The sequence below is a fragment of the Solanum dulcamara genome, chromosome 5 (genome assembly GCF_947179165.1).
Source record: "Solanum dulcamara chromosome 5, daSolDulc1.2, whole genome shotgun sequence".
NCBI classification, from domain to species: Eukaryota; Viridiplantae; Streptophyta; class Magnoliopsida; order Solanales; family Solanaceae; genus Solanum; species Solanum dulcamara.
The window spans coordinates 66,849,189-66,873,458 of record NC_077241.1 but is presented as its reverse complement, the minus strand read 5'-3'; the positions used below and the strand labels follow the sequence as shown (position 1 = coordinate 66,873,458).

Below are 24,270 nucleotides of genomic sequence, written 5' to 3'. Positions count from 1 at the left end.
CAAAATTTTGTCTTGGTCTACAAATTAAACATTTTGCAAATGGGATATTTGTCCATCAATCAACATATACAGAAAATATTTTAAGGAGATTTTACATTGATAAAGCATACCCACTGAGTACCCGATGGTTATGAGATCTCTTGATATTAATAAAGATCCATTTCGACCTCATGAAAATGATGAAAAGTTTGTTAGTGCTGAAAAACCACATCTTAATTGAATTGGTACATTAATGTATCTTGCCAACAGATATAGGTTTCTCAGTAAACTTGTTAGCGAGATTTAATTTTTTCCCAACGCGAAGACACTGGAATGGAATTAAGCATATATTTAGATACCTCCGAGGGACCACAGATATGAGATTGTTTTACACAAATAAATCCACGTCAGAATTGATTGGTTATGCAGATGCAGGATATTCGTCTGATCCCCATAAAAGTTGATCGCAGACGGGCTACTTATTTATATGTGAGGGTACATCTATATCATGGCGTTCAACAAAGCAAACTATGTTGCCACTTCTTCAAATCATGCAGAAATAATAGTCATTCATAAGGCAAGTCGAGAATACGTTTGGTTAAGATTAATAATTCAAAACATTCAAGAAACATGTGGCCTTTCTTTGATAAGAGATGCTCCAACAATATTGTATAAAGACAATGTTACATGTATAGCTCAATTAAAGGAAGGATACATCAAAAGAGACAGAACAAAATATATTTCACCAAAATTCTTTTTTACTCATGATCTTCAACAGAAAGGTGAAATAGATGTTCAATAAGTTCGTTCAAGTAATAATTTAGCAGACATGTTCACTAAGGCATTGCCAAATTCAACCTTTGAGAAATTGAGATACAAGATTGAAATGCGTAATCTTTGGGATATTAGATGATGTCTTCATCAGGGGAGTATAATACGCGCTGCACTCTTTTTTCCTTAGTCTAAGTTTTGTCCCACTGAATTTTTCAGGCAAGATTTTTAATGAGGCAGCACTTAAAACGTATTACTAGATGTGTGTAATCTTTTTCTTTCATTAGGCTTTTTTCCACTAGATTTTCTCTAATAAAGTTTTAACGAGTCACAACATCTATGGGTGTTTAGAATATATATGTATATTATCTCTTATAAAAATTTTATCGAAGCACATTACACGTAGACATCCAAGGGGGAGTGTTAGGGAAACAACAGAGGCAAGTGGGCTAGTGGATGCTCCACTTTTAATTATGGGACCCACTAAAATGGCAACTTGCCTTATCGTCTGATTTCCTTGGGTATAACTAGCCTTGAAAATCAGAGAATTAAGAACGCAGATGAAATAAGACATTGAATTTCCTCTAAACTCGTTGTCTTTCCATTACTTTTTATTTTACTATTTCTCCTTCTTATTAATTTGTTAAGTCAGTTTATTTTATAATAAAAATTAAAATCTAGTTAATTTAAAAGATGAGAGTGACTTCTGTAGTGGATAAGATGAGGAAAGCAAAATTGAAATGATTTAAGTTGTGCAGTGAAGGTGTGAAAGGTTGGATGTAGGGAGTACATGAAGGGGTAGTGTTAGGCAAAAAAGTATTGAGAAGAGATTATTAGACAGGACGTGGCGCTGTTTCATATTATCGAGGACATGACTTTAAATAGAAAGGAGTAGAGGTTGCGTATCAGGGTAGAAGACTATTAGGGGTAGTGTGTTGTCTTGCCTTGCGAAAGTTTAGCGATTGTGGTAGGATTAGTCGTGCCTATGTACTTCTTGCCTATATTATTTATTGTATTTTGATTATCACATTATTTTGTTGTTGTTGTTATTGTTTATCTTTTGCAGATTTTACACTGCTTTCTTTTTAACCGCTATGTTTTTTCCATTGTTTCTTCTAATTTTACTTGAGTTTGATAGACTTGAGTCGAGAGTCTTGCGAAAAAACATCTTTACCTCCACGAAGTAGTGGTAAGGTATGCGTACACTCTATACCCTCATCCTCTCCCTCCAGAGCCCACTTTATGGGATTTCACTAGATATATGATTGTTGTATCTGTATAATAATAATAATAATAATAAAAAAAAACTATCTAATTACACAAACATTCTTACCATAAATTCTAATTCACTATATAGTTTGAAATAATTAGATCTTGTCTCACTAATTAATAATTTTGTACTAGATTTCAAGTCAAATACACCACTTTTTGATACCAAATACATTCAAAAATACAAATACGTAGGGAGAGAGGTGAGCGGGAAAATCAGTGTATCCCAGATGCATGTGAATTACACTCAATACATGCATCTAGGATATCAGATATATTTTGTAATACAAATATCTAGGGAGAGAGGCGAGCAAGAGAGGAGAGAGCCAGTGAGAGAGTCAATGCATATATCCCAAATACATGAGAATTATACAAAATACATGCATCTAGGATACCAGATACATTCTGAATTACAGATACACTGGAAGAGAGGAGAGCAAGGAGGGAGATAGGCGAACGAGACAGGAGATAGTGGAGCGAGAGAGTTAGTGTATTAAGATACATGTGAATCACACTTGGATACAAATATATCTCAAAATTAATTACACCTAATTTGACATGTATGTATCAAAAATACATGTATCTGAATGCACTTAGTAAATACAATACAAAAGATGATTTCAAACACTAAAATAAAAGCACGTAATTAGACCCTAAAACTACTGAGATTCGTGTTTTTTGCTCTAAAATAAATAGGAAAAATTACACGAAATGACAAACATTACTAGTTTATTACTCTATATGGGTATAGTTTTATTTTATTACCATTCGTGGGTATATTTTGCTGAGATTTGCTATAATTCATTTGTATATTTCGCTATACAATTCGTGTACTAAACTTGTATAATTCCCTATACAATTTGCAGGTTTTGTATAGCGTTTATATAATTCGCTATATAATTTGCATTTTTTGTATAGCGTTTGTATATTTCGCTATACAATTCATGTACATCATTTGTATAATTCGCTATACAATTCGCAGTGTTTGTATATTTTGATATACAAATAATTAGTGGTACAACATTTGTATATATAATTCGCTACAACGTTTGAGTAATGACAAATTTATATTTATCATTATAATTAATTAGAAAAACTATACTCATATGGAGTAATTATACTTAAAAGGTTTGTCATATACCCAAAAATATATATAACTAGTTGATCACAAGCAGCATGGGCCCAACATTGAAAATGAATCAATTTAATAACAAAATTATGGAAGTTTTATTACCTAAATACAACTACAATTCAATCAATTTAAATAACATTAGTTACAGTCCTATATTTTTAGGTGCAGACTAATGGATTGAGTGCTAGCTATGACGAGCTTACTATCTTCTACAATTGAAGTAAAAGGGTTAAATGATTTGAATTTCGGATACACCTATTATATTTTAAAATCAAACATTTATATTTCTTATTCATATTATAAAAAAAATTATAATTTCTTTTGTCATCTAATTTATCGTTTAAGTTTATAATTATTAGTTTCGACATAACATGTTGTCGATTGTCGATCTCGATCCCAACAAGAGTATGAAATGATTACTATATTAGCTTTTGTTTGTATGGTTATCAGTAATAGCTTTTAGCTAACTAGAATATAGTTATCTATTCACATAATTTTTCCCAAAATATATGGGTAATCCAAGTTGAGTATCGTCAATTATGTTCCTCTGTAATTTGAAGCGTATAATAATCTTAAAATATTGCACTAAATTTGAATAATACAAATATTTTAGGAGGTAACAAATGATTGTAAGAAAAATATACTTATTGAATTGGTTTGTAAATAATTAAAAATTAGAGTGAAAACGAAGAAAGATTGCAAAGATTATAAGTTAGTAAAATAAAGGAATCACGAGAAAAGCACGGGAACGATTGTATTATTGCCATTTGTGGGGTATTTATTCTATTTTTTTCCAATAAAATAATCGTTATATTATTAATACACATGGCATTATAAAAATCCATGGGGACACAATTTTTGGAAAGTGTGCTTTTAATTTGACTCGAGAGAATTTTTAAAGAAAGGCAAATATGAGCAATGGCGGGGCTACCTTATGCGATTTTTTTTTATCAAAAAAATTATATTTTTAATTAAGTAAAAATTTTAATTTTACATCAACAACAATAAGTCAGTGAAAATTTTAATTTTACATATATAGAAGATCAGGCCTCTTAATTAAGCTGACATAATAGCCTCGTTCAACCAACGACCCGACTTAGTGATGCTTGCGGCTTTTGTTTATAGTAGAATCTGGAGAATATGAACTTCTCGTATTCGCTCCAGAAGAAATGAAGTACCGAGCATTTTGGGGGTCTAGCTCGCTGATCTTATAAGAGACTCACCTCATCTTTACAGTCTGGCATGTACTCTCGGGACCTCCGAGTACGCTTTTCGCCGTGCTCCTTTTTTTCAGTTATAGGACGGAGAGAGGGAGGCAACTGAAACTTTTAGAGTCGAGTTTCGTCTGATTTTTTTTAGTAAAAAAGAAAGAAGACATTGATGATGAGAGGGCAAAAGCCGTCAGATCTCTAAAACTTCATAACAGCTACGCTTGCCGCGACATAAGGCTTCTCCTACGAACCTATGAACCTTCGAACCTAAGGAATCGACTATCTACAACCACTTCTTTCATTTGTCCTAAAAACAAACTATTTGTTTTGTGTTCTAACAGCGACATTATCCCATTTATCTATTTGATTTCTTGTTGGAGTTCCGTCCTTTAAGTCACGAAAGCTGAAACTGAAATAGATTTAAAAATTACTTCCATAGAGAAGAGGAGAAAGCTACAAAAAGTTTTGTATGAGTTCCTTCTTTAATAGGGAAAGATCTGAGGTTTTCTTTCTCTTAGCGACTATGAGCTTATATAGAGCTGGAATGAACTTGGTTAGCTGAGACTCAGAAGGGATAGGATTTGATTTTCATATTATGTCATTCACCTTTTAGCTAGAATTGATAGATTATTTTTTGTCAATCATCTAAATAATCTCACGACGCTCATATATTTATTAATATATGTTCAAGAAATTTAATTTGTATCTTAAATATTTAATTTAATATTATTTATAAAGATGCATATTTTTCAAATATTAACTTCTAATTTTTTTCATAATTAACTTTTATTTTAAGATTTAATTGAATTATATAATTATATTTGTGCAATTTAATTATAATAAGACTGTAATAATATAGATCATTGTAATTACTATATTATGTAATTATTAGATGTATAATTACTAAGGTTATAATTATACCAATCCAATTATCAGATGGATTTTCAAACAAAACCTTAGTCTTTTTTTTTTCATACAGAGTTAGAAGCTTATAATTTGGCTCTCAACAACTAAAAAAAATGGGCAGACTTGAGGGAGTGGGTGTGTACTGTGTACATATCTCAGATCTAGAATGAACATGTCTCAAAGATTCAATAATTATGACATTTAATATTTATTAGATTGTTCCAGAAATGCCCTTGCTTAACCCCTATAAATTGGCCAGCAATTTGCTCTCAATCATATCCCTTAGCAAAGATTATATTGTGAGCAAATATATCTACAATGGAGTTGTATCACCAATATTACTTCTTCACACTTTTTTCTGTGAGTGCATTAATAATTTCTTCTTTATCTTCAATTGAAAATAAATTAAATAGTTGATGTATGAACAATTAATTAATTAATTAATTGTATGTTGTTGTGTTTAGATTGTTTTTGTAGTAAGTCATGCAGCAAATTTATCTCCTGAGGTGTATTGGAAAGTCAAATTGCCCAATACTCCCATGCCTACGCCTATCAAGGATTGCCTATACATTTCTGGTAAGATTAATCAGAGAGAAACGCTTTTACTATTTATATTATATTAAACGTACAAAAATCTTAGAAATGATGATTTACTTTTTGTTCTTCAGCAAAAAAAAAAAACTCTACAAAAAACGAAATTATTGTTTATTATTTTTTAAATTGTTTATTAATTATCTTTGCAATTAAATTTTAGTAAAACTATACAAAATAGACCAAAGGTTTAAACTATTTATTTAAACTGAACTTACCGCAATTTATTTATCTTGATTGGACCAAAGGCCCAAAGTAATTACAGCACTGCCCCGCTCCTTCTTCGTGTGACCAGGCCCATATCTATTTTTGCGTGACTTTCATGATACTGTCAGAGTGTGTGTATATATATATTATTATGATGGTATCAATAAATAATTGAGCAGTGTTTTCTTTTCATGATACTATCAGAGTATATATACACTCATATATATACTCTGATGGTATTAAGAAGTAATTTGACAGTTTATTCAGTGATTAGTTGGTTTTTGCTCTTTGATAACAACACAGTATATATATACTCTGAAGGTATCAAGGACAGTCGCGCATCTTCACTGCAGTGTTATTCAGATCTTGATACCTTCATTATACTATCATAGTATATATATATATATATATATATATATATATATTATAATAGTATCAAGAAATAATTGAGAAATATTTTTTCATTTATGATACTATCAGAGTATATATATACTCCGATGGTATCAAGAAAATAAGCGAACTCCTTTTTGGGCATGAAAGTAATGAAATATCCAATGGTAAATAGTTTTCATTTTTGGGTATAACAATAATTATCCCTTAATTTTTTACCCTTATAGTAGATAGTTCACACTGGACAAAACAGTCATTTGATTGTTTTTCGATAATTTAGGACATTGAAATCAACTAAAAATTGGGTTATTAAATTATTCCTTATTTGAGCAATGTAGAAATTACTATTAATTTTTAATGACCCCGTATTAGACGAAGCTGTAATTATTATTAAATTCTAATGATTTCATTATTTTTATATGACTTTTGGATGGACTTCTAATACTAACCAAGTTCTTCTCTAGAAAATTAGAGTTAAGGGAGACGTTCTTTATTTTATGTATGTTAAAATCAATAAGGGTTGTGATGAAATTGTAAGTAGTCTTTCATTCTAAGTTAAAGATCTTGGGTTTGAGGCATTTACCCTTTAGTGCGGAACTTTTCGATGCGAATTCGAATCAGGTTCCAATTTGAATACCAGACACCAAATAAAAAAAAAAATTAAAAAGGAAATCCTACATATTCGATGTAAAAGAATCTAAGATATTTTTTTTAATGTAAAGAAAAACATTTATTTCACAAGGAAGAAAAGCATAATCAACAGACATGCAAAGTTGAGGGAAGCAATAGGCCTAAGTTAGCACTTCTCATCCTTTCATTTAAAAAAATCAAGAATAGATAAAATTGTTGTTTATTATTTTTTAAAGAGAATACATTAAATCACTTTTAAACTTGACATAAAAACTTATTTTAACATTTTAACTATACACGTTTATTTATCCTCTTACTAACTTTGAAGTAAGTAACTTTTGAGTTTTTCAATCGTTTGTTAAAAACAAATCACATCTTTCATCTTCTATGATTTATATATGTTTGTTGAGGGGAAAAAAAACTGTAATGATTAATTTGCTACCATGTAGATAGGCAGACCACTGAAATTGAACAAAACGCATCATTGCAGGCATATTGCTTCCCTATTAGGTTCGTTTCTTAGAAATAAAGATCTAATTAACTCTAAGGCCATTTGTTATCGATTACTTCCGTTGGCAGAGAAAACTACATCTAATGGAGATGGAAGCACCAAAGTGCGCCAACCCTATGGAGTGTCTATATGGTATAAGGCTGCCTCCGAGAACGAGCTTCACAAAGTACGACAACCATGGGGAGTGGGTTCATGGTATAAGGCTGCATCAGAGAACGAGCTTCACAAAGTACGCCAACCATATGGAGTGTTTTCATGGTATAAGGCTGCCTCCGAGAACGAGCTTGACAAAGTACGCCAACCATATGGAGTGTTTTCATGGTATAAGCCTGCCTCCGAGAACGAGCTTCACAAAGTACGCCAACCATATGGAGTGGGTATATGGTATAAGCCTGCCTCCGAGAACGAGCTTCACAAAGTACGCCAACCATATGGAGTGGGTATATGGTATAAGGCTGCCTCCGAGAACGAGCTTCACAAAGTACGACAACCCTTTGGAGTGGGTATATGGTATAAGGCTGCCTCCGAGAACGAGCTTCACAAAGTACGACAGCCATATGGAGTGTTTTCATGGTACAATGGCGCTAATAAGAAAGATCTTAATGAAAATCACCAAGTCACCCCATACTTCTTTGAAACAGATTTACATCAAGGGAAAAAAATGAATCTTCAATCTCTCAAAAACTATAATCCAGCTCCCATTTTGCCTCGCAAAGTTGTAGATTCCATCCCTTTCTCATCGGACAAAATTGAGGAAATTCTTAATAACTTTTCCGTTGATAAGGACTCAGAACGTGCAAAAGTGATCAAGAAAACAATCAAAATGTGTGAAGACCCCGCGGGTAACGGAGAGGTAAAACATTGTGCCACTTCTTTGGAATCTATGGTTGAATTCACCTTATCTCACCTGGGAACAAACAATATTATAGCAATTTCCACTGAGGTAGAGAAGGAAACTCCAGAGGTGCAAACATATACCATCGAAAAAGTGGAAGAGAAAGCAAACGGAAAAGGTGTTGTATGCCATAAAGTGGCTTATCCATATGCAGTACACTTTTGCCATGATGTAGGAAGCACTAGGACTTTTATGGTCTCTATGGTGGGTGCTGATGGAACAAAAGTTAATGCAGTATCAGTCTGCCATGAGGATACTGCATCCATGAACCCTAAGGCATTGCCTTTTCAGTTGCTCAACGTTAAGCCTGGAGATAAGCCTATTTGCCATTTCATTTTGGACGATCAAATTGCCTTGTTTCCTTCTCAAAACGCAGTTCTTCAAGTGGCTGAAAACTAACAAGGAGAAAGTTCAGTCATTACCTGCTCCTTTGTTGTAATAGTCCCAACTCTTCGTCTAATAATGTATCTCCCTGATGTAAATACCGTTTATGGCAATGTTTTGTGTAATAATGCTTGCCCAGATGCAAGTACTGTTTTAACTGTGTTAATCACGGTTCATCATGCATGATGTTTGCATGTGGTGATGAAAATGTATGGTTTGTATTTCAAATATGGTTGCAATATTCCTCAACACAGAATCAAGGGACTATTTAGAGTGAATTGGTGTGGTTTGAAACAAGAAAAGAATAAGTGATCAGTTGTCTCAGATCAGGGTTACAATACAAGCAATCGAACACTGCATGAAATATCACTGCTATAAATTAGCATCCACTGGATCTGAAGTCAACATTGTTTTCTATTTTGTATTAGTTCAATGGTTTCAAAAATGTCTTGCAACTCTTTATTTTCTTTTAGTTCAATCTCTGCTAGGTTCAATCTGGATTAAAGAAAAAATAGACTTAAAATTAATTTGGATTCGCCTTACCATCAAAACTCCACTGATTGTCTCCCTCGAACTCCAAGCCGATTCAAAGTGCCAGAACTCTTACCCATGCACCTTTCTGATACAAACACCAACCTAGAGAAATGCAAGTCATAATTAAAATTTTGAAGTCTCCTCTGCAGGATCATTAACCAAATGACAGCCGTTTCTCTAATTCTCGTGTGTCACAGTAACAGTAACTTCCAATGAGGTCTTCCAAGAAATGATAACAGCCTTTTTGGGTGAGCTCTATATTTTCAAATTTGACTGCCAGGAAAGCTTCTAACACTGCGGCATACCTTCAGACCCCAACCCTTTGAGATTGATTTATCTCTCCTCTCTGCTAATGATGTGACAGGATGTGGATCTTGCAGGTCCCCCAGATTGTTCCTCCGTCAGAGAGACAAAAAAATAGCAATTAACATTCTCGAACATTATTAACCAATTCCACATGCATTAGCTGAACATACAGCAGAAAATGCACTAGAAGACATATTCAATATCCTCGCAATTCATAGAATCCCGAAATGTTCCTGGAGATCTTCATCGACTAAATTGTGAGAGCTTAGCCAATGAAAATGTAATTATCCTATGCTTAATGCTTCCCTGTAAATTTCTTTTTCCCTTGTCTTTTCGGTTTTTGGTGACAAATAAACCCATGGAAATCCTTCATGGCACGACTAAAGAGAATGAATCACCCCACAAGGTTGGTATCCCATGGCCAACACAAGCTTGAATAACGAATATGGCTCCAGTAGGATTTGAAATTTAAGCATCAAGCATTAACCAAGAAATTTCCACCATTTGGACCAACTCCGTGGTTCTCTTGATAGGTATTGCCCTGCCATTAATTGACACTTCAATTTTAAGCATCCGCTTTCTCTGAGATCAACGAGAATGAGGAAAAACCCTTATCATCATTAATCAAGCACATTCGACTTCTAAGATGCCTGTCGGCTTCCAACACCATGAAGCAGCATGCTAAGGAGACAATCAGGAAAATCTCATCAGCAGAGTCTTGACATCTCATGCTCTCAAAAATATTGAAAGCGGCCTTGGTTCTGTGCACCCTCATCACAATATTACTTACTTCAATGTCACAGTTGTACAAAATTATCAGAGCACCAACAAGTGCAGATTTGTTCAATATAGTGAAAAGTCCCTTCTGTCCTTCCCACTTCCTTCAAGTAACCTGATCCATCAATTAGATCCTTTGCTTGTACAGAAATTGTGAGATTATGAGACACGCCAACAAAGAGCACATTATAACCTTGATGACCAGCTAATTCACATGAAGTTATACAGGTGCATCCCCTGTGAACATCATTGCTTGGTCTGTTAGATAGGTCTTGTTTGAGAGGAAACTGCTTCACCACCAACAACAAACCCAGTATAGTCCCACCAGGAAACTGCTTCACCAAAATAAAGATAATAGTCAGAATTAAAATGCCACAAATATAGCATAGAGTGCATTAACAATAAGGCACCTGAGAACTTTCAGCTTATCTGAAAATAACCGCTGTTGATACTGTTCGAACAGCATGAAGCAACTAATAGTTTTAAACTTTACCAACAAATGTCCACACTTATAACAAACCTATTCATTCTCTGGCCTGGAAAGGCTCCAACGATCCCCATGTGCTCCCAATCTTCAGTTTCACATGCAGCGGGACTAGAACACAAAACCATAGGAACTACTATAAGCACAAACTTCCCAAGAAGAATCAATTCTAAGTGAGGGAAAAAGTACAATAAAAAACAACATAAGATCATTTGGTCCACCGAAAGGTTTAACTAAGGTTAAGTCAATCAGAGGATCTTCCACACCATCCCCCAAGAAAATCCTCCAATTGACAAACCTGAGATAAACTAAGATTAAGATCCAGACAGGCAGTTATTTAGTTTGCTATGATCCCTTACCAAGAAGAGAAACAGCATTTTCCATGCTCATCTGCAACAACAATCCAGCTTCCTTTGCAACAGAAGGATCAGCCTCAAGTACTAATTCATCATGAACCTTAGCAATGTCCCAAGCAAGTGATCAATAGTTAAACAAAACAAACTCAAATGCACATGTAAGCAAATAGCTTCAGGAACTAAAAGGGAGATAAAAAATAGACATTTCTTGTCCTCCTACCAGATATTCTAAGCACTTAGCCAAAAATACATGAAATTTCTCATAGAATCATCCAAACAGTACAAAATCAACTAACTATATGCCTCCTTACAAAAGTAAATGATATTTCAGTTCACATAAATAAATAAATAAATAAAAAGTTCATAACAATATTGAAAATTGTTCCTTCTGTCACATTATTGTGATACATTTGGCAAGCACACAAGTTTACCAATTAACTAGAACTGTATCAGTGTAATAGAAGAAATCATTTAGTTGAAATGATCAAATAATTATATCAAGTTTAATTCCAATTTGAACTCATGAAGTTTTGAGATTCTTTTAGTAATACAACTCATAAAAGTGTGTTAAACGTGCTGGGACATCCCAAAATGAAGCAACCTAAATAGGAATAGAGAGTGATGACTATGAGCAATTGAACCACAACATAAACCGTTACTGTATAAAGAATGTGGACTGCTTTATCCCTTTTTTTTTTCTTCAGAGACAAACAAGTCCTTTCTGAGAGTATGAGAAATGGACTAATTGAGGGTGTGAATTGTCAGTGTCATCATATCATAATATACAAAAAGTGGGAAGCTCCAACCTTCAAAGTTGGATTACAATTTTGCCCCTGGTTTAAATCTAAATATTATAAATCTAATTAATTAAATATTATATAACAATAATATTTTGATTATCTTTTGAATTGTAAGTTATTTATTAGTAAGACAATCAAAAGATCATTAATTAAATTATATAAGGAATTTGCCAAAAGAAAGTAAAGTAACGTGTGTACCTCCCTTGGCATTAGAATTACGTGATTCAACTTATTAGGGCATCTTCAACCCAAACACCAAATTTGGTGTCAACACTATTTTTGTGTAAATCAACTCAACCCCACTGCACCAAATTTTACACCAAAAATGAATATTTCTCTCTCTTCATTATTATATTATTATTTCTTATTTCATTTATTTTTTCTTATTTCATAAAACAAATTCTTTCTAAAACACTCACCATATATAATTCATATTATTTTCTTTTATAGTCGTTCAATATAAAATTATTTTATACCATAATTTTTTAAATAATATAAATTGCTAGCAAATATTATACATTATACATAATAATGGATAATACAAATAAAAGTGAAATCATTAATGGAATACAATCATAAATATTCAACTTTCATAAATAGAAAAATTAATTTATAAAAGGAGCTAACTTTTATATCTAAAATTAATATTATAAGAATATTACATAAAAAAATAATTAAATATACAAGAGGTTTAATTAAAACATACAATTTATATAATGTTTAATTAAAAGTTTTGTATAATAAAATAATATTAAAATATTCAATAAAGTGAATTGGTGTGATGAATAGTGTTACATCAAATTTGGTGCAACACTATTCACACACCAAAATGGTGCAAAATTTGGTGTTGGGTTGGAGCTCCAAAACAACAAATTTTAGGAATTAAGTGGTTTTAATGTATACTTGTCCTCTTTGTAACGGTGAAGAACCCAAACATATTTTTTACGGCAAGTACTGACATTTAATAGCAACAATCATAAAGTGAGAAATAAATATATGCTTGAAAACGAATATGAGAAAAGAGCAAGAGATACATGTATAGTTGGGATTATGAGAGGAGAGCAAGAGTCATGTACAGTTGAAAATTTGTTGCTTCTTCTAATTCCTTATAATGCAATGAATATATTTGTGTAAATTTTCACTTAAATTTTTCTCAAGTGATAGAGCTATCACTTGAAGTATCTTTTCGACTCACTATTTCATGATACAAACTTAAAGTAAAAAATTAGAGATCAACGTGTGACGCACGTTTCCAGAAACTAGTAAATGAAAACAGAAGAAGAACCAAGTGAAAGATTTTCTTTTCAGGAAGAGAATACTCGAAAACTACCTGTAAAATGATCCGACAACGTCCTTTAAGCTCATGAAACTTTTCATCAACCGCAGAATGGGACAGAGATTTCTCAAAATGATCAAGCACAGAGTGGATGTTTATCATTGCAATCTTGATAATGTCTGCAGCTGACCCCTAAGATGACACAAAGACAAGAAAGACAATGATTAAATGGGGAAATAAAGAAGGCAAATGATCGAGGAAGGTAAGGGTGGGGGCAGGAGTGAAAATAAAAGCAAAACTACCTGGCAGATGGAATTCACAGCTTGCCTCTGAGCTTTAGACTTTTCCTTATTGTTTCCAAATTTTATTTTTGACAAGAAACGCTTTCGTCCCTTGAGGGTTTCTATATAACTGCATCACAAAAGCAAGGAGGGCAACTATTCAAGAAACACCAATACAAAAGGTTGTACAGTAACGAAAATTAATAACGTGTTACTGCACCAACTATAAAATATGACTAGCTTAGAAAGAACGAGGATAAAGCTATTAAAAAAAGACACAGTTGCAAAGTCATTCATTTTCAGTTTTAAGCAGATAAACATGGCCAACAACAATCTGTGTGCAACATATGACCTAGCAACTGCCTGCAATGTCTTATAAAACAACACAACATGTATAATATGGTAGACATGATCTTCTGATTTCCAGACTGAACTGAAAAAAGTCAAGTCAACATCTTTCAACGAATGAATAGTAACATTACTCCTAGGTGTAATGGCTCGAGTGCATGATGTAAGTCCACAAGGATATAAATTTAGGAGATCGAAGAGAGATATATACAAAGGAGAGAAGATAGAGAAAGAGGAGAGAGAGATAGAAAGAAAGAAAGAGAATAAAGTAGAGAGAATAAGAGTAAGACGCATAGAATAAAATCTAAAAAATGAATGCAATAATCCATAAAAAGATTCCTAGAATAAGAAGATCCTCCCGTTGACATATAGGAATCAGATACTGCAGCAGGCATTTTCTCATTAAATAGGATGAGAAGTTTTCAGCAAGTGCACAGGAGAACGAAACAAAAGATGGAACTTACGAAGCAGGTACATGCAACACTGCCAATAAAGTGACCCTCAATGTGAGACCTTGCAAAAAATTTATAAGAAACAAATATGTACATGAACAAGGATGGAACAAGGTTTCTGTGATTGCTGGGGCAGGCACAAGGCAAAAAATGGAGTAATATTACAACCACTAACTAGATATATACAAGCTTAACATGAAAAAAAGAGAAGGAAATATCAAGTAGTAAACATAAACAAGAATGCCTTCTCGTATGAAAATTAAAACATCAAACAACATACTACAGTTCCTTGCAGTGGCGTAGCCAGAAATTTTATCAAGTGTGTTCCAAATTTGAATAAGTAAATTTTCAATTCAATGATATTCACTGCCATCTAACCTAGCAACTTTATGCAGTTCTGTTGCTTTTATTAAGGAAAACATACGAACAACTGTATAAAGTGAAAAATTAAAGGAACAACCGAGTGGACTGGATTTGTAAGCATAGATCACACAATCAAAGAAAAAATCACGGATGGATTGTTTATTTAAAGCCCAAAATTTCAACGCAAATGTTAACCGTTTTTTTCACCCTTCAAGGTACATTCTGTGTTGGTAAAATTATAAATACAATTAATGTTTATATAACAATAAGTTTTAAAAAATAATATATTTATATAGATAACTTTATATTAGTTTAAATTGTAATATTAAGAAGCTTGACAAATATTTTTTTTAAAAGCTAGATAAATTAAATTAACTAACAATTCAAGTTTGTTTTAGCAAGGCCTGCAGATTATGAGTTTCAAAAACCTGTCAAAATGAAACCAAATTATGACGCGGGGGATGCACCGAGTTAGAATCAGAACCTCTGGACGGAATTTGAGCAGCCTTACCATCGCGCCAAAGGATTTCTTGTTTAAAGGGTGTTCAACATTGAATATATATGCATACACAACAGAAGTTAACCTATATTTACAATGTAATTTTCCGGCAGGGGTGTTCAATTGACCACCCTCGGATGGCTGTAGCTTTGCCACTGGTGCCTTGATTTTAGGAGGATCAAATTAGTTTCAAGTACTTCAACCAAAAATTCTTTTATCTGCATCTAATACATCATCACGAAATAGAAGAAATAAAGAAACTATAAACAGAAAAAGGATTATCAAAAAATTGGTGAAACTAACATTTACTAAATTGATCTCACCCTTTCTCACGGCAAGATGTAACTGCTTCCTGTAGCCAGGAAGCAACACCTGGAAAAGATCTTTTAAAGCTTTCGATTCTTTCAGCAGCTTCATCTGCAGTACAATCGATTTGTTCTGCAAGGCTCTTAGCCCCCATTCCATAAAGAATGCCGTAAACCAACCTTTTAGTTTGATCTCGCTCCTCTTGACTCACAATAGACTCTATTTTACCTGTCCATTTTGCAGCAATCATGGTGAAGACATCACCTTGGGGTTCCCTAAGCAGTTCGATCAAAGAGGAATCTTTAGAGAAATGGGCCATTAATCTCAGTTCTATCTGGGAATAATCTGCTGTTAACAGTAACCAATTATCCTGCAAAAGAGTAAATAAAATATTTAACTGAGATCATCCGAAAAGATAATTTCAAATAAAAAGTAACTTAAGAATACCCAAGAGATACCTGAGTGGATACAAAAAAATCACGAGCGTTGATCTTATAATTATTGACATCTAGCGGAGAAACGTCTTTATCCTTATTATTCATTTTGAAGTCAACCATATGTTCAACACACTAGATAAATAAAACAAAACAAATTAACCAACATAGACTATATTATCTTTGAGGATGATACACTAATAACAATGAAATAATGGAATAAAAGGGAACCTGAAGATTAGGTTCCTCCATTGATAGTCGCCCTGTTGCTGTTGACGTCTGGAGCCAATGACCATGCAGTGTGTACCTCTGTGTCCTCATAGATAGTCTGGCAAGTGAACAGATTGACCCCAATGTACAATTCAAGAGTTTTGCTAGGGTACGGTGCTCTTTAATTATCGGTACTATTGGATGTTCATTCCTGAAAAACGAAGGGAAAAACTTCAATCCAGAGATGTAAAAGGTCAAAACAGAAACGGTAAATGAAAATTACATAGATGTGCAGTAATTACTGCAAATCCTACAATATAGCTAAAAATATGATCACCAGAAAGTAGGAATTACCAGAGAATGGAACTTGACCCACCATAGTGTTCCAAGCTTTTTGTTTATACCATATAAACAATCAAAACATCAGAAGTACAACGTCACATATTGCTCAAGCAAACAACAACTATTGTGCCAATGAGCATGAACCCGAACTGTTTGGGGTCTGCCATATGAATGTCAATATCTATTCCAACACTCAAAACTTTCTTTTAAAACAAAATTAGGGGTTCTCTAACACTATAGGCTTTCCAATTGCAACAGAAATACCAACCTCTAACAAACTAAAGAAACTCCTATTGAACACCAGATCTAATGTAAAGTATACCAACATAACTAAGTCTACATCCCAACTGGTTTGGTCTCGTATATATGGAAATTTATTGTAGTCATAATAGGCAGCCTAGACAAAGAGGGACATACAACTGGGCCAGGGAAAGGACATAGAAACTTGTGTCTAAACAGTGAACCTGTCAAAGGTAGTGGTTCTATTTACCTCTTTTGCTGGGGTGTGGACCAGGGGAATGATGATAATCATAATAGTCATCATAGACAAAGAGGAAAAAACAACTAACCAAGAAAAGAACTAAACCAAAAAGACGCAAAAACTAGTGGTCTGACAGTTAATCTGGCCTGGCCAAAGGCTCTCGTCACTTCTTCTGTTTGGGTGGGTGGGATCTACCGGATTGTTTAGTCACTATAGACAAAGAGGATAACACAATCAACTATGGAAGAAGCTAAACTAATGAAGTAAAACCTTGTGATTTAACAATGCAACTAGGCCTAGCTAAAGGTTCTTTCTTTTTACTTCTTTTATTGGGATGGGGAACCAGAGGATAAATGACCCTAGATAACTGCATAAAACATAATCATGCAGTTGGAGAAGATAAGAGTTAAAGCGGCAAGAAAGTATCTTCCTTCAACAGGGATCATATTAACAGAAAAATCTTTTAGTACCTTAGCAAATCCAAGCAATGCTTATCGGTACTAGGGTGCTGTTTTCCTTGTTTACGTCCTTCTGGAATAGGAAGCTGTAGATGCCCATAGAGTACATTCGCAATTTCTGCTGCTGTGTACAATGAAAAAGTCATGCCAGCCAACTTGTAAGCTTCCTTTTCCAGAATCTTCAGCTTTCTTCCTAGAATTTGTCGTGCCTGTAGGCATCCTTCCATGTCAACACCTATTCCGCAGAGCTCCATGTCTGCAAGAACATTGACCTACGAGATAAACACAGATATCAATTACTTCCAACATTGAGAATGACATGGCCTTTAACGAGTAATAAAAACTTCCCTGACGAGCATATTTGAATCATTGTTCTCCAAACAGGAATAAAGGGGAAAAAGCAGCAGTTTATTTTGCTTGAGAACCAAACAGGTAGAGTAGCATCTAAATTATACAAAGGAAGAGATGAAAGTGAAAGCATTCTTAATAGTGATATAGGCCTTCTTCAAGACAAAGATACTTCAGCACATTGTATATACTCTATTTAAAATTACAAAACTGAAAAAAAATATTTTTCTACAGATTGTTGAATCGATTAGACATTGAATAATATATGTTACACATCTGCAAATGCCTCAATGGATGCCTTTTCAGTTCTTCAAGCAACACCCTATTAGATACAAAGATAAATGTATTTCTTTCCTTTTTCCAACTGACATGTACTTAGGCTTTAAGGCTCACGCCAGCTTATTCTGCCTCCCATAAAGAAAGAGAACAAAAATGATAGAATAACACATTACCTATGTCAGCTTCTTTAAAAGTTGATTTATTGGATAAAAAATTTAGAATTCATCAAACATAATCCAGTTCTTTGTCTTCTGATGGCCAAGCATTAAAATACTTGCAAAAGACCAACTATTCTATGGACAATAATTTATTTATAACAAAGAATTAAATTCTTCCATAGCAACAGGAAGAAAGTTGCAAAAGATTTGGGGTCAGCTCCCCTTTCCTAAGATCCTGGATGTGGCAGTAACATACTAACTTGTTACAGGTTTAACCAGTTACTAGGTTGGATAGTTTTGATGTCCCCATAGCAAGGGCGACAGAAAAAGCTTGCACTTTCCTTATTTTACAGCATTTAATCCCAACTCATCACGAGTTAGATTGAAAGATGATCCACTTTCGCAATGATTTCTGGAAGGAATAAAACATTGTATGGTTGCACTAGAAATGGATCACATGCATATATCTTTTTACCAATGGCATTTCAGTTGCTCCAAATGCCTCAACAAGTCCTTCAGAAATGACTAGTTTCCATAGAACAGAACGCAAGGCTCGTGTTTGTGCTACTCGACGACAACAACCATTATGAGCAACTTGTCGCATCTGATTCTTCCATCTACCATTTCGATTAGCGGCAGCAGCAGCCTCGATGGATAATCTTTTCTTCACTTCCTGCAGGAACATGGCAACCTTAGAGGAAAAGTTTTTAGACACTAATGCACTTATAGTCCGCAATTGTTCAATGGGCCACTTCCAATCACAATAGTATCATCAAATATTGAAACCTATAAGATGATGATCCAGCACTGGATGTTACAGGACAACAAAAAGGCTAGGTTATCTAGTTCACTGATAACTTAGTGAAAGTATTTAATAGACCTTACAAAAAGGGAAACAAAAGCAGCACTCTGTATAACTATAACAGCAATAGCCTCTATGAAAACAAATGTATGATATGTTCAAACTGATTAAAACGAGACATTAGAGTTACCTTTTCTATACTAGGGTTAGAACCTTTCTCCTCATCAGGCCAGAGGACCCAAGCTACTATACACAAGTCAATTGCATCTTGAACGGGAACAGGAGACAACAGATAGCAATTGTTGTCAATAAGATGCACTCCGAGAGATTTGACCAAAACACTCAAACCACCGAATCTCTGAATTGAAACAGTAGGATGCTTGAGTACCTGAATCTGAACTTTTAAGTTCCATGTAAACTTTTTTATATCTTTTTTTCTCATTATGGTAATAATTCTATTCCATCGACGTGTTGCTATCTCCCACTGAAGATTTGGTGGTAGAACATTCCCAGTATCATCACTGGTAATGGACAACGATTGGATATTCCTTCTGCTGTTGGACCAAAATAAGTCCCTCGGAAGATTTACATAATAGACAGGAGAATCTTCCCAACAAATGGCTATGCCATATATTTCAAATGGGGAAATGCTGTTCAGTGCAGACTTTTTGCTGAAATGGACATCAAAGTAAAACTCCCCAGCAGCTTCCCAGAGACCCAGGAAAGAATCAAATCCACCAGCAACAGCAGTCGCATTCATAGGGCCCTTCTCTGATGTTTCTTTGACTCTTACATTACATATCTCAGCTCCTTCAGAGTGTTGTTTCCCAGCACGATTATGATCAGTACATGTACCACCTCCTTCGATGCTCTTAATTTTTAAAGTTGGATTAGGGGAAGTCTTTACATTTTCAATTTGATGAGTAGATTCATTAACTTCAGCATTAAGACCATTAGATCCTTCCATATCAAATGCCTCTTTGTCAGCAACTTTTTTCCTTTTTGCATTTTCTGCTCCATCAGGAATAGTGATATCGACCTCCTTACTTCTTTCTAGGGATTTGGAAAAGATTTGATTCGCATTCTCCAGGCTAATAAAGCTACTAGTTGACCCTTCTGCAGATGAGGTACTAGCTTCTTTGTGAGCACCATGTCCAGCAGCAGTAGATATGACAGGCTGCGCAAGCGTTGGAACATCTAGTCCAAGCAACCTAAAAGCTGAGAATGCAGCAAGCCTTGCTTCCTCAGCTTTATCGAGAACAATCTTGCGTGCACCATTTTTTATCTTTTTCGCAACTCCTAATTGGATCCTCCGTTGTGCAGAACCTTCCATAGTTGATAAAACAAGTTACCCAATTAACAGACAAAAATATGGCTATCCATGACCACTGGAGAATTGACGAGCATAGATGAAGATGTGACGGAATGTCAGCAGAAGGAATAAGGGATAACAGATATATGCATTTCACCAGAAGTACAATATATTGAACTGTGGTTTCTTGCTCAAACGGAAAGTGAAGACTATAGTGTTGCATCAAATGAATAAGAGCAAATTAGTCCCGCATACTATGAGGAAACAGGAATGGTGGAAGGAAGAACCAAAGAAGCTTACTGAAGCAACAAGAATGATGGTGACATTACATTTCTCAATTTCTGTTGCTTGTTATAATATGTAGTAAACCTTGCAGAACAATATGAAAAGTGAGTCATAAGCATCATAGTTTACTATTTCCCCATTACTTCTCAAATGTAGGGATGTCAAAAGCAGATAGACCACTCCATGGATAAACAAAGAAAGTAATGATCTCCATCTAGTACATGAAGCATTCTCACAAATGCAAGTAACAGGCCATCAATGTGGTCCCAAATCATCGTATGCTCACCTTGGTCAGCCCATGATGAAGACTCAAAGAGTACTTTGACAATCTCAGGAACTGATGCTTCAGCAATTGCTTCAGGTGTTCGAAAACCCACTTTATATAGTGCTCGAGCTCGGGAACCCTGGTGACTTCTCATTAGTTTTAAAGAACTTGACCAAAATAAATAGAAATATAAAGGGAAGAGAAGCTTAGTTACCTTAACAAATGGAATGGTGGTGAGCTCTACAATCTCTGCCCTCACACCAAATGAGACACGATTTTGGAACTTTGATACTAAGCCTTCAAGGTCATGCCAACCAAGCCTCTCACAAAAAACAGAAACCATGGAAGCAAACCTTCCAGCATTTTCTTGTAAGGCCTGAACCATGCCCCTTGAGACCTTAAATGCACCACAAACCTCGATAACCGGCACTTCCTTCATCCCATAATGAGACACTTGGAATTAGGAAGACTATGACAAGACTACTTCTCAAGCATGATTAGCAAGAGACGACTCAGTGGGGGACAAGAAACGCATAGCACTCAAAGTGTACATACGACAGTTGATAAAATTCATTTGAACCCGAACACATAAAAGGAGGAGATATATACATAAAAAGAAAAAATATATCAACGATTAGCTAGAGAAAAAAGTGTTAAAGGAATAAAACAAAGCAAATCATCAATTTCAGTACTTGCAGGTGCGATAAGTAAGAGAATAGAAAGATATATTAAAGACAAGATATTTGAGGAATACAATGGACACCTATTTATAGGTGTTAAACACAAGACACATTGTAATACCCTATCCCGAGCATAATTTAATTATCATCAAAGTAATGAACGGAAACCCGAGAATGATACTTTAAGAAACGTCAGAACGATATTTTGTCTTTTTGGTTTCTCACAAGGAAAATTGTATTATGTCTATAGGACAAAACGGCATAACATATGTGGCCTTTAGATACTAAGACGACAATAAGAATTTGATATAATATGTCGTAGGATATTTTACCTTCTCACACAAGTGCCAAGAAAGGCTGAGGTATAAAAAGAAATCTAGTAATTCACAACGTATCTATTATTCGAATGTAAAATAATAAATACAATCTGGTAGTCTTGTATTCAACCCTTTCTCCATTTTTCTCCAATAAATTCAATTTTCATCGACGGGAATTATGTCGCCGATTCCGGCTCGTTTTTTTCGGAGGGTTTTGGGAATAGGAGGGTACCATGGAAGGAGTTGGATCAGTCGAGAATCGATGTGTGTTTAATGGGTGGTGCCCGTAGGTTTGAGCTAAGACCTAGCTGACCATCTAACTGAACAACTTCCAAGTGAACCTTCTTTGCTCAAGTGCTTCTCCTCTCTAAGAGCATGTTCTCCCATTGGGAATTTTATATCCTTGTAGCACTGAAGGGCTCTGGCGCTCTCAACAAAAGGATGGTCTCTATCACTCTCCTGGCCAATGTCAGTGATCAACTCCGGGGGGTTTCTAAGTTCATCTAAGTTTCGCGCCTATGGACTCCCCTTCTGAAGGAAAGGAGCTAAATGAGAGTATAACATTAGTCATGTTGATTTGTATTATCTGATTCTGATCAGATGGGATCTAATCATATCAGATAAGTTACGAAGTTTCAGATTTTTAGGGATTGGATTTAGAATAGAATTATCCCTTAATTCTGGACTATCAAGAATAATCAAAGGACTATTTTGCTTTTCTATTAATTTGTTCTCTCCTGTAATTGTGTACCTTTTGGAAGAATAGAACATACTATTCACATACCTAAACTGTCATGGTATAAGAGTCAAGGTTATTCCAATTTTTTGTTTAACGATATTGGACTCACGTATTATTTTATCCACGCTCAAGTTGTCATGTCTGGACATGCGGGGGTAACTAGTATCCTGCATCAGATCCCAATTTTTTGTTTACCCAATATTGGGCCTATATTATGTTGTCCACACTCTAATTGTCAAGCCTGAGCACAATTTGTCTTCTTAAAGGTCTAGGGAAATCCTCACCCATGAGCGAACTTTTGGGGGTAAATTAGGCCCAATTCCCAAAATCCTTTCTTATCAAATTTGATCCAAAAAGAATGGTCACATTCTATATCTCCTTAATGCAAAGCTTTTCTAGGCACAAAAATGCTACGGCATGTTTAAGAACAGAAGTTTCAAATGTTCTATAGCCACACAAGTGCTATGGAATACTTAGAGCCTATTTGGATTGGCTTATTTTAGATGCTTTTAAGTTAAACCAACTTTTAAGCACTTCTGAAGTGTTTGGATAAAATTAAGTACTTTTAAGCACTTGTTTTGAAGTCAAAATAACAAAAATAAGTCAAAAGCCATAAATTTGAACTTATGGCTTTTGACTTATAAGCCAATCCAAATAGGCTCTCAATAGCACAAGTTTCAAAAGTCTTCCTTTCTTTGTTAAACTTTGTGTCAAGTCAAATTGTGCAAACAAAGTCAAACTATAACAAACAAAGTGAAAAAATCAGAGTAACATTTAATAATTTGGTGCCTTAAACTTAGTTGGTAAGAATTTTCCAAAAAAAAAAAACACTGCTATCAGTAGCCAAAACCATATAAATCTAATTCCTAAAAGATAAAGAGTAAATCTAGCCTAACAAAGAGCCAAGGAAAAAGTTAATCATGACCCATCCTAACCGACTATAGACCTCTATATAAGGAAGGACACTAACATGCACCTTCCAAAGTTGAAGAGAAATTGGCTTCAATCTTTGAAGACCGATAGATCCAATAGAGTACCTTCCAAAGTCATTCAACAACAACAACATACCCAGTGAAATCCCACGAGTGGGGTCTGGGGAGGGTAAGATGTACGCAGACCTTACCACTACCTTCCAAAGTCATTCATTCCCTTTAATTCAATTTTTTTATATTTCATCAGCTAATAATACGGTAACCTTTTTCTCATACTCATAATTATATCCTCTTGTTACAGTTAAGGATGGACTTGTGTGGAAAATAAAAGGCGTTTTTCAAATTGGAAGTGATGACTTAAGCCTTACGTAATTGGAAATGTTAGAGTCTCACATCGGTTGAAGAACAGAGTGGTAGTCTGCTTATATGGACTTGGGTAATCCTCACCTCATGAGCTAACTTTTAGGGTTGAGTTAGACCCATATGTCAAATCTTTACATGGTACCAGAGTTAGGTTCATCCCTGTTTGGACTCTTGGTCCACGCTCCAATTGGGTCTGGGTGTGAAGAG

The 24,270-nt window shown here is 34.5% G+C and overlaps 2 protein-coding genes across 3 annotated transcripts in view; one reads left to right on the top strand and one right to left on the bottom strand.

The window, feature by feature from the left end:
- Nucleotides 1-5,522: 5,522 nt before the first annotated feature.
- On the top strand, nt 5,523-9,154 carry LOC129889418 (BURP domain-containing protein 17-like). The gene is made up of 3 exons (XM_055964707.1): nt 5,523-5,628; nt 5,733-5,844; nt 7,666-9,154. The coding sequence occupies exons 1-3, from the start codon at nt 5,587-5,589 to the stop codon at nt 8,889-8,891; spliced, it is 1,380 nt and encodes a 459-aa protein (XP_055820682.1). The 5' UTR covers nt 5,523-5,586; the 3' UTR covers nt 8,892-9,154.
- LOC129889417 (helicase and polymerase-containing protein TEBICHI) overlaps nt 9,144-24,270 on the bottom strand; it is a 34,207-nt gene continuing 19,080 nt past the window's right edge. The window contains exons 15-27 of one of the 2 annotated variants that reach the window (XM_055964705.1): nt 21,247-21,465; nt 21,054-21,171; nt 19,361-20,496; nt 18,844-19,041; nt 17,596-17,855; nt 16,324-16,513; nt 16,117-16,227; nt 15,676-16,028; nt 13,712-13,820; nt 13,464-13,601; nt 11,337-11,433; nt 11,014-11,088; nt 9,144-10,825 (exon numbers count right to left, since the gene is read on the bottom strand). In XM_055964705.1, the coding sequence (XP_055820680.1) occupies nt 11,018-11,088; nt 11,337-11,433; nt 13,464-13,601; nt 13,712-13,820; nt 15,676-16,028; nt 16,117-16,227; nt 16,324-16,513; nt 17,596-17,855; nt 18,844-19,041; nt 19,361-20,496; nt 21,054-21,171; nt 21,247-21,465 (3,000 nt within the window). In that variant the 3' untranslated portion in view covers nt 9,144-10,825; nt 11,014-11,017. Of the gene's footprint in view, nt 10,826-11,013; nt 11,089-11,336; nt 11,434-13,463; nt 13,602-13,711; nt 13,821-15,655; nt 16,029-16,116; nt 16,228-16,323; nt 16,514-17,595; nt 17,856-18,843; nt 19,042-19,360; nt 20,497-21,053; nt 21,172-21,246; nt 21,466-24,270 lie in introns of those variants that run through there. The other variant, XM_055964706.1, reaches the window with a different exon arrangement.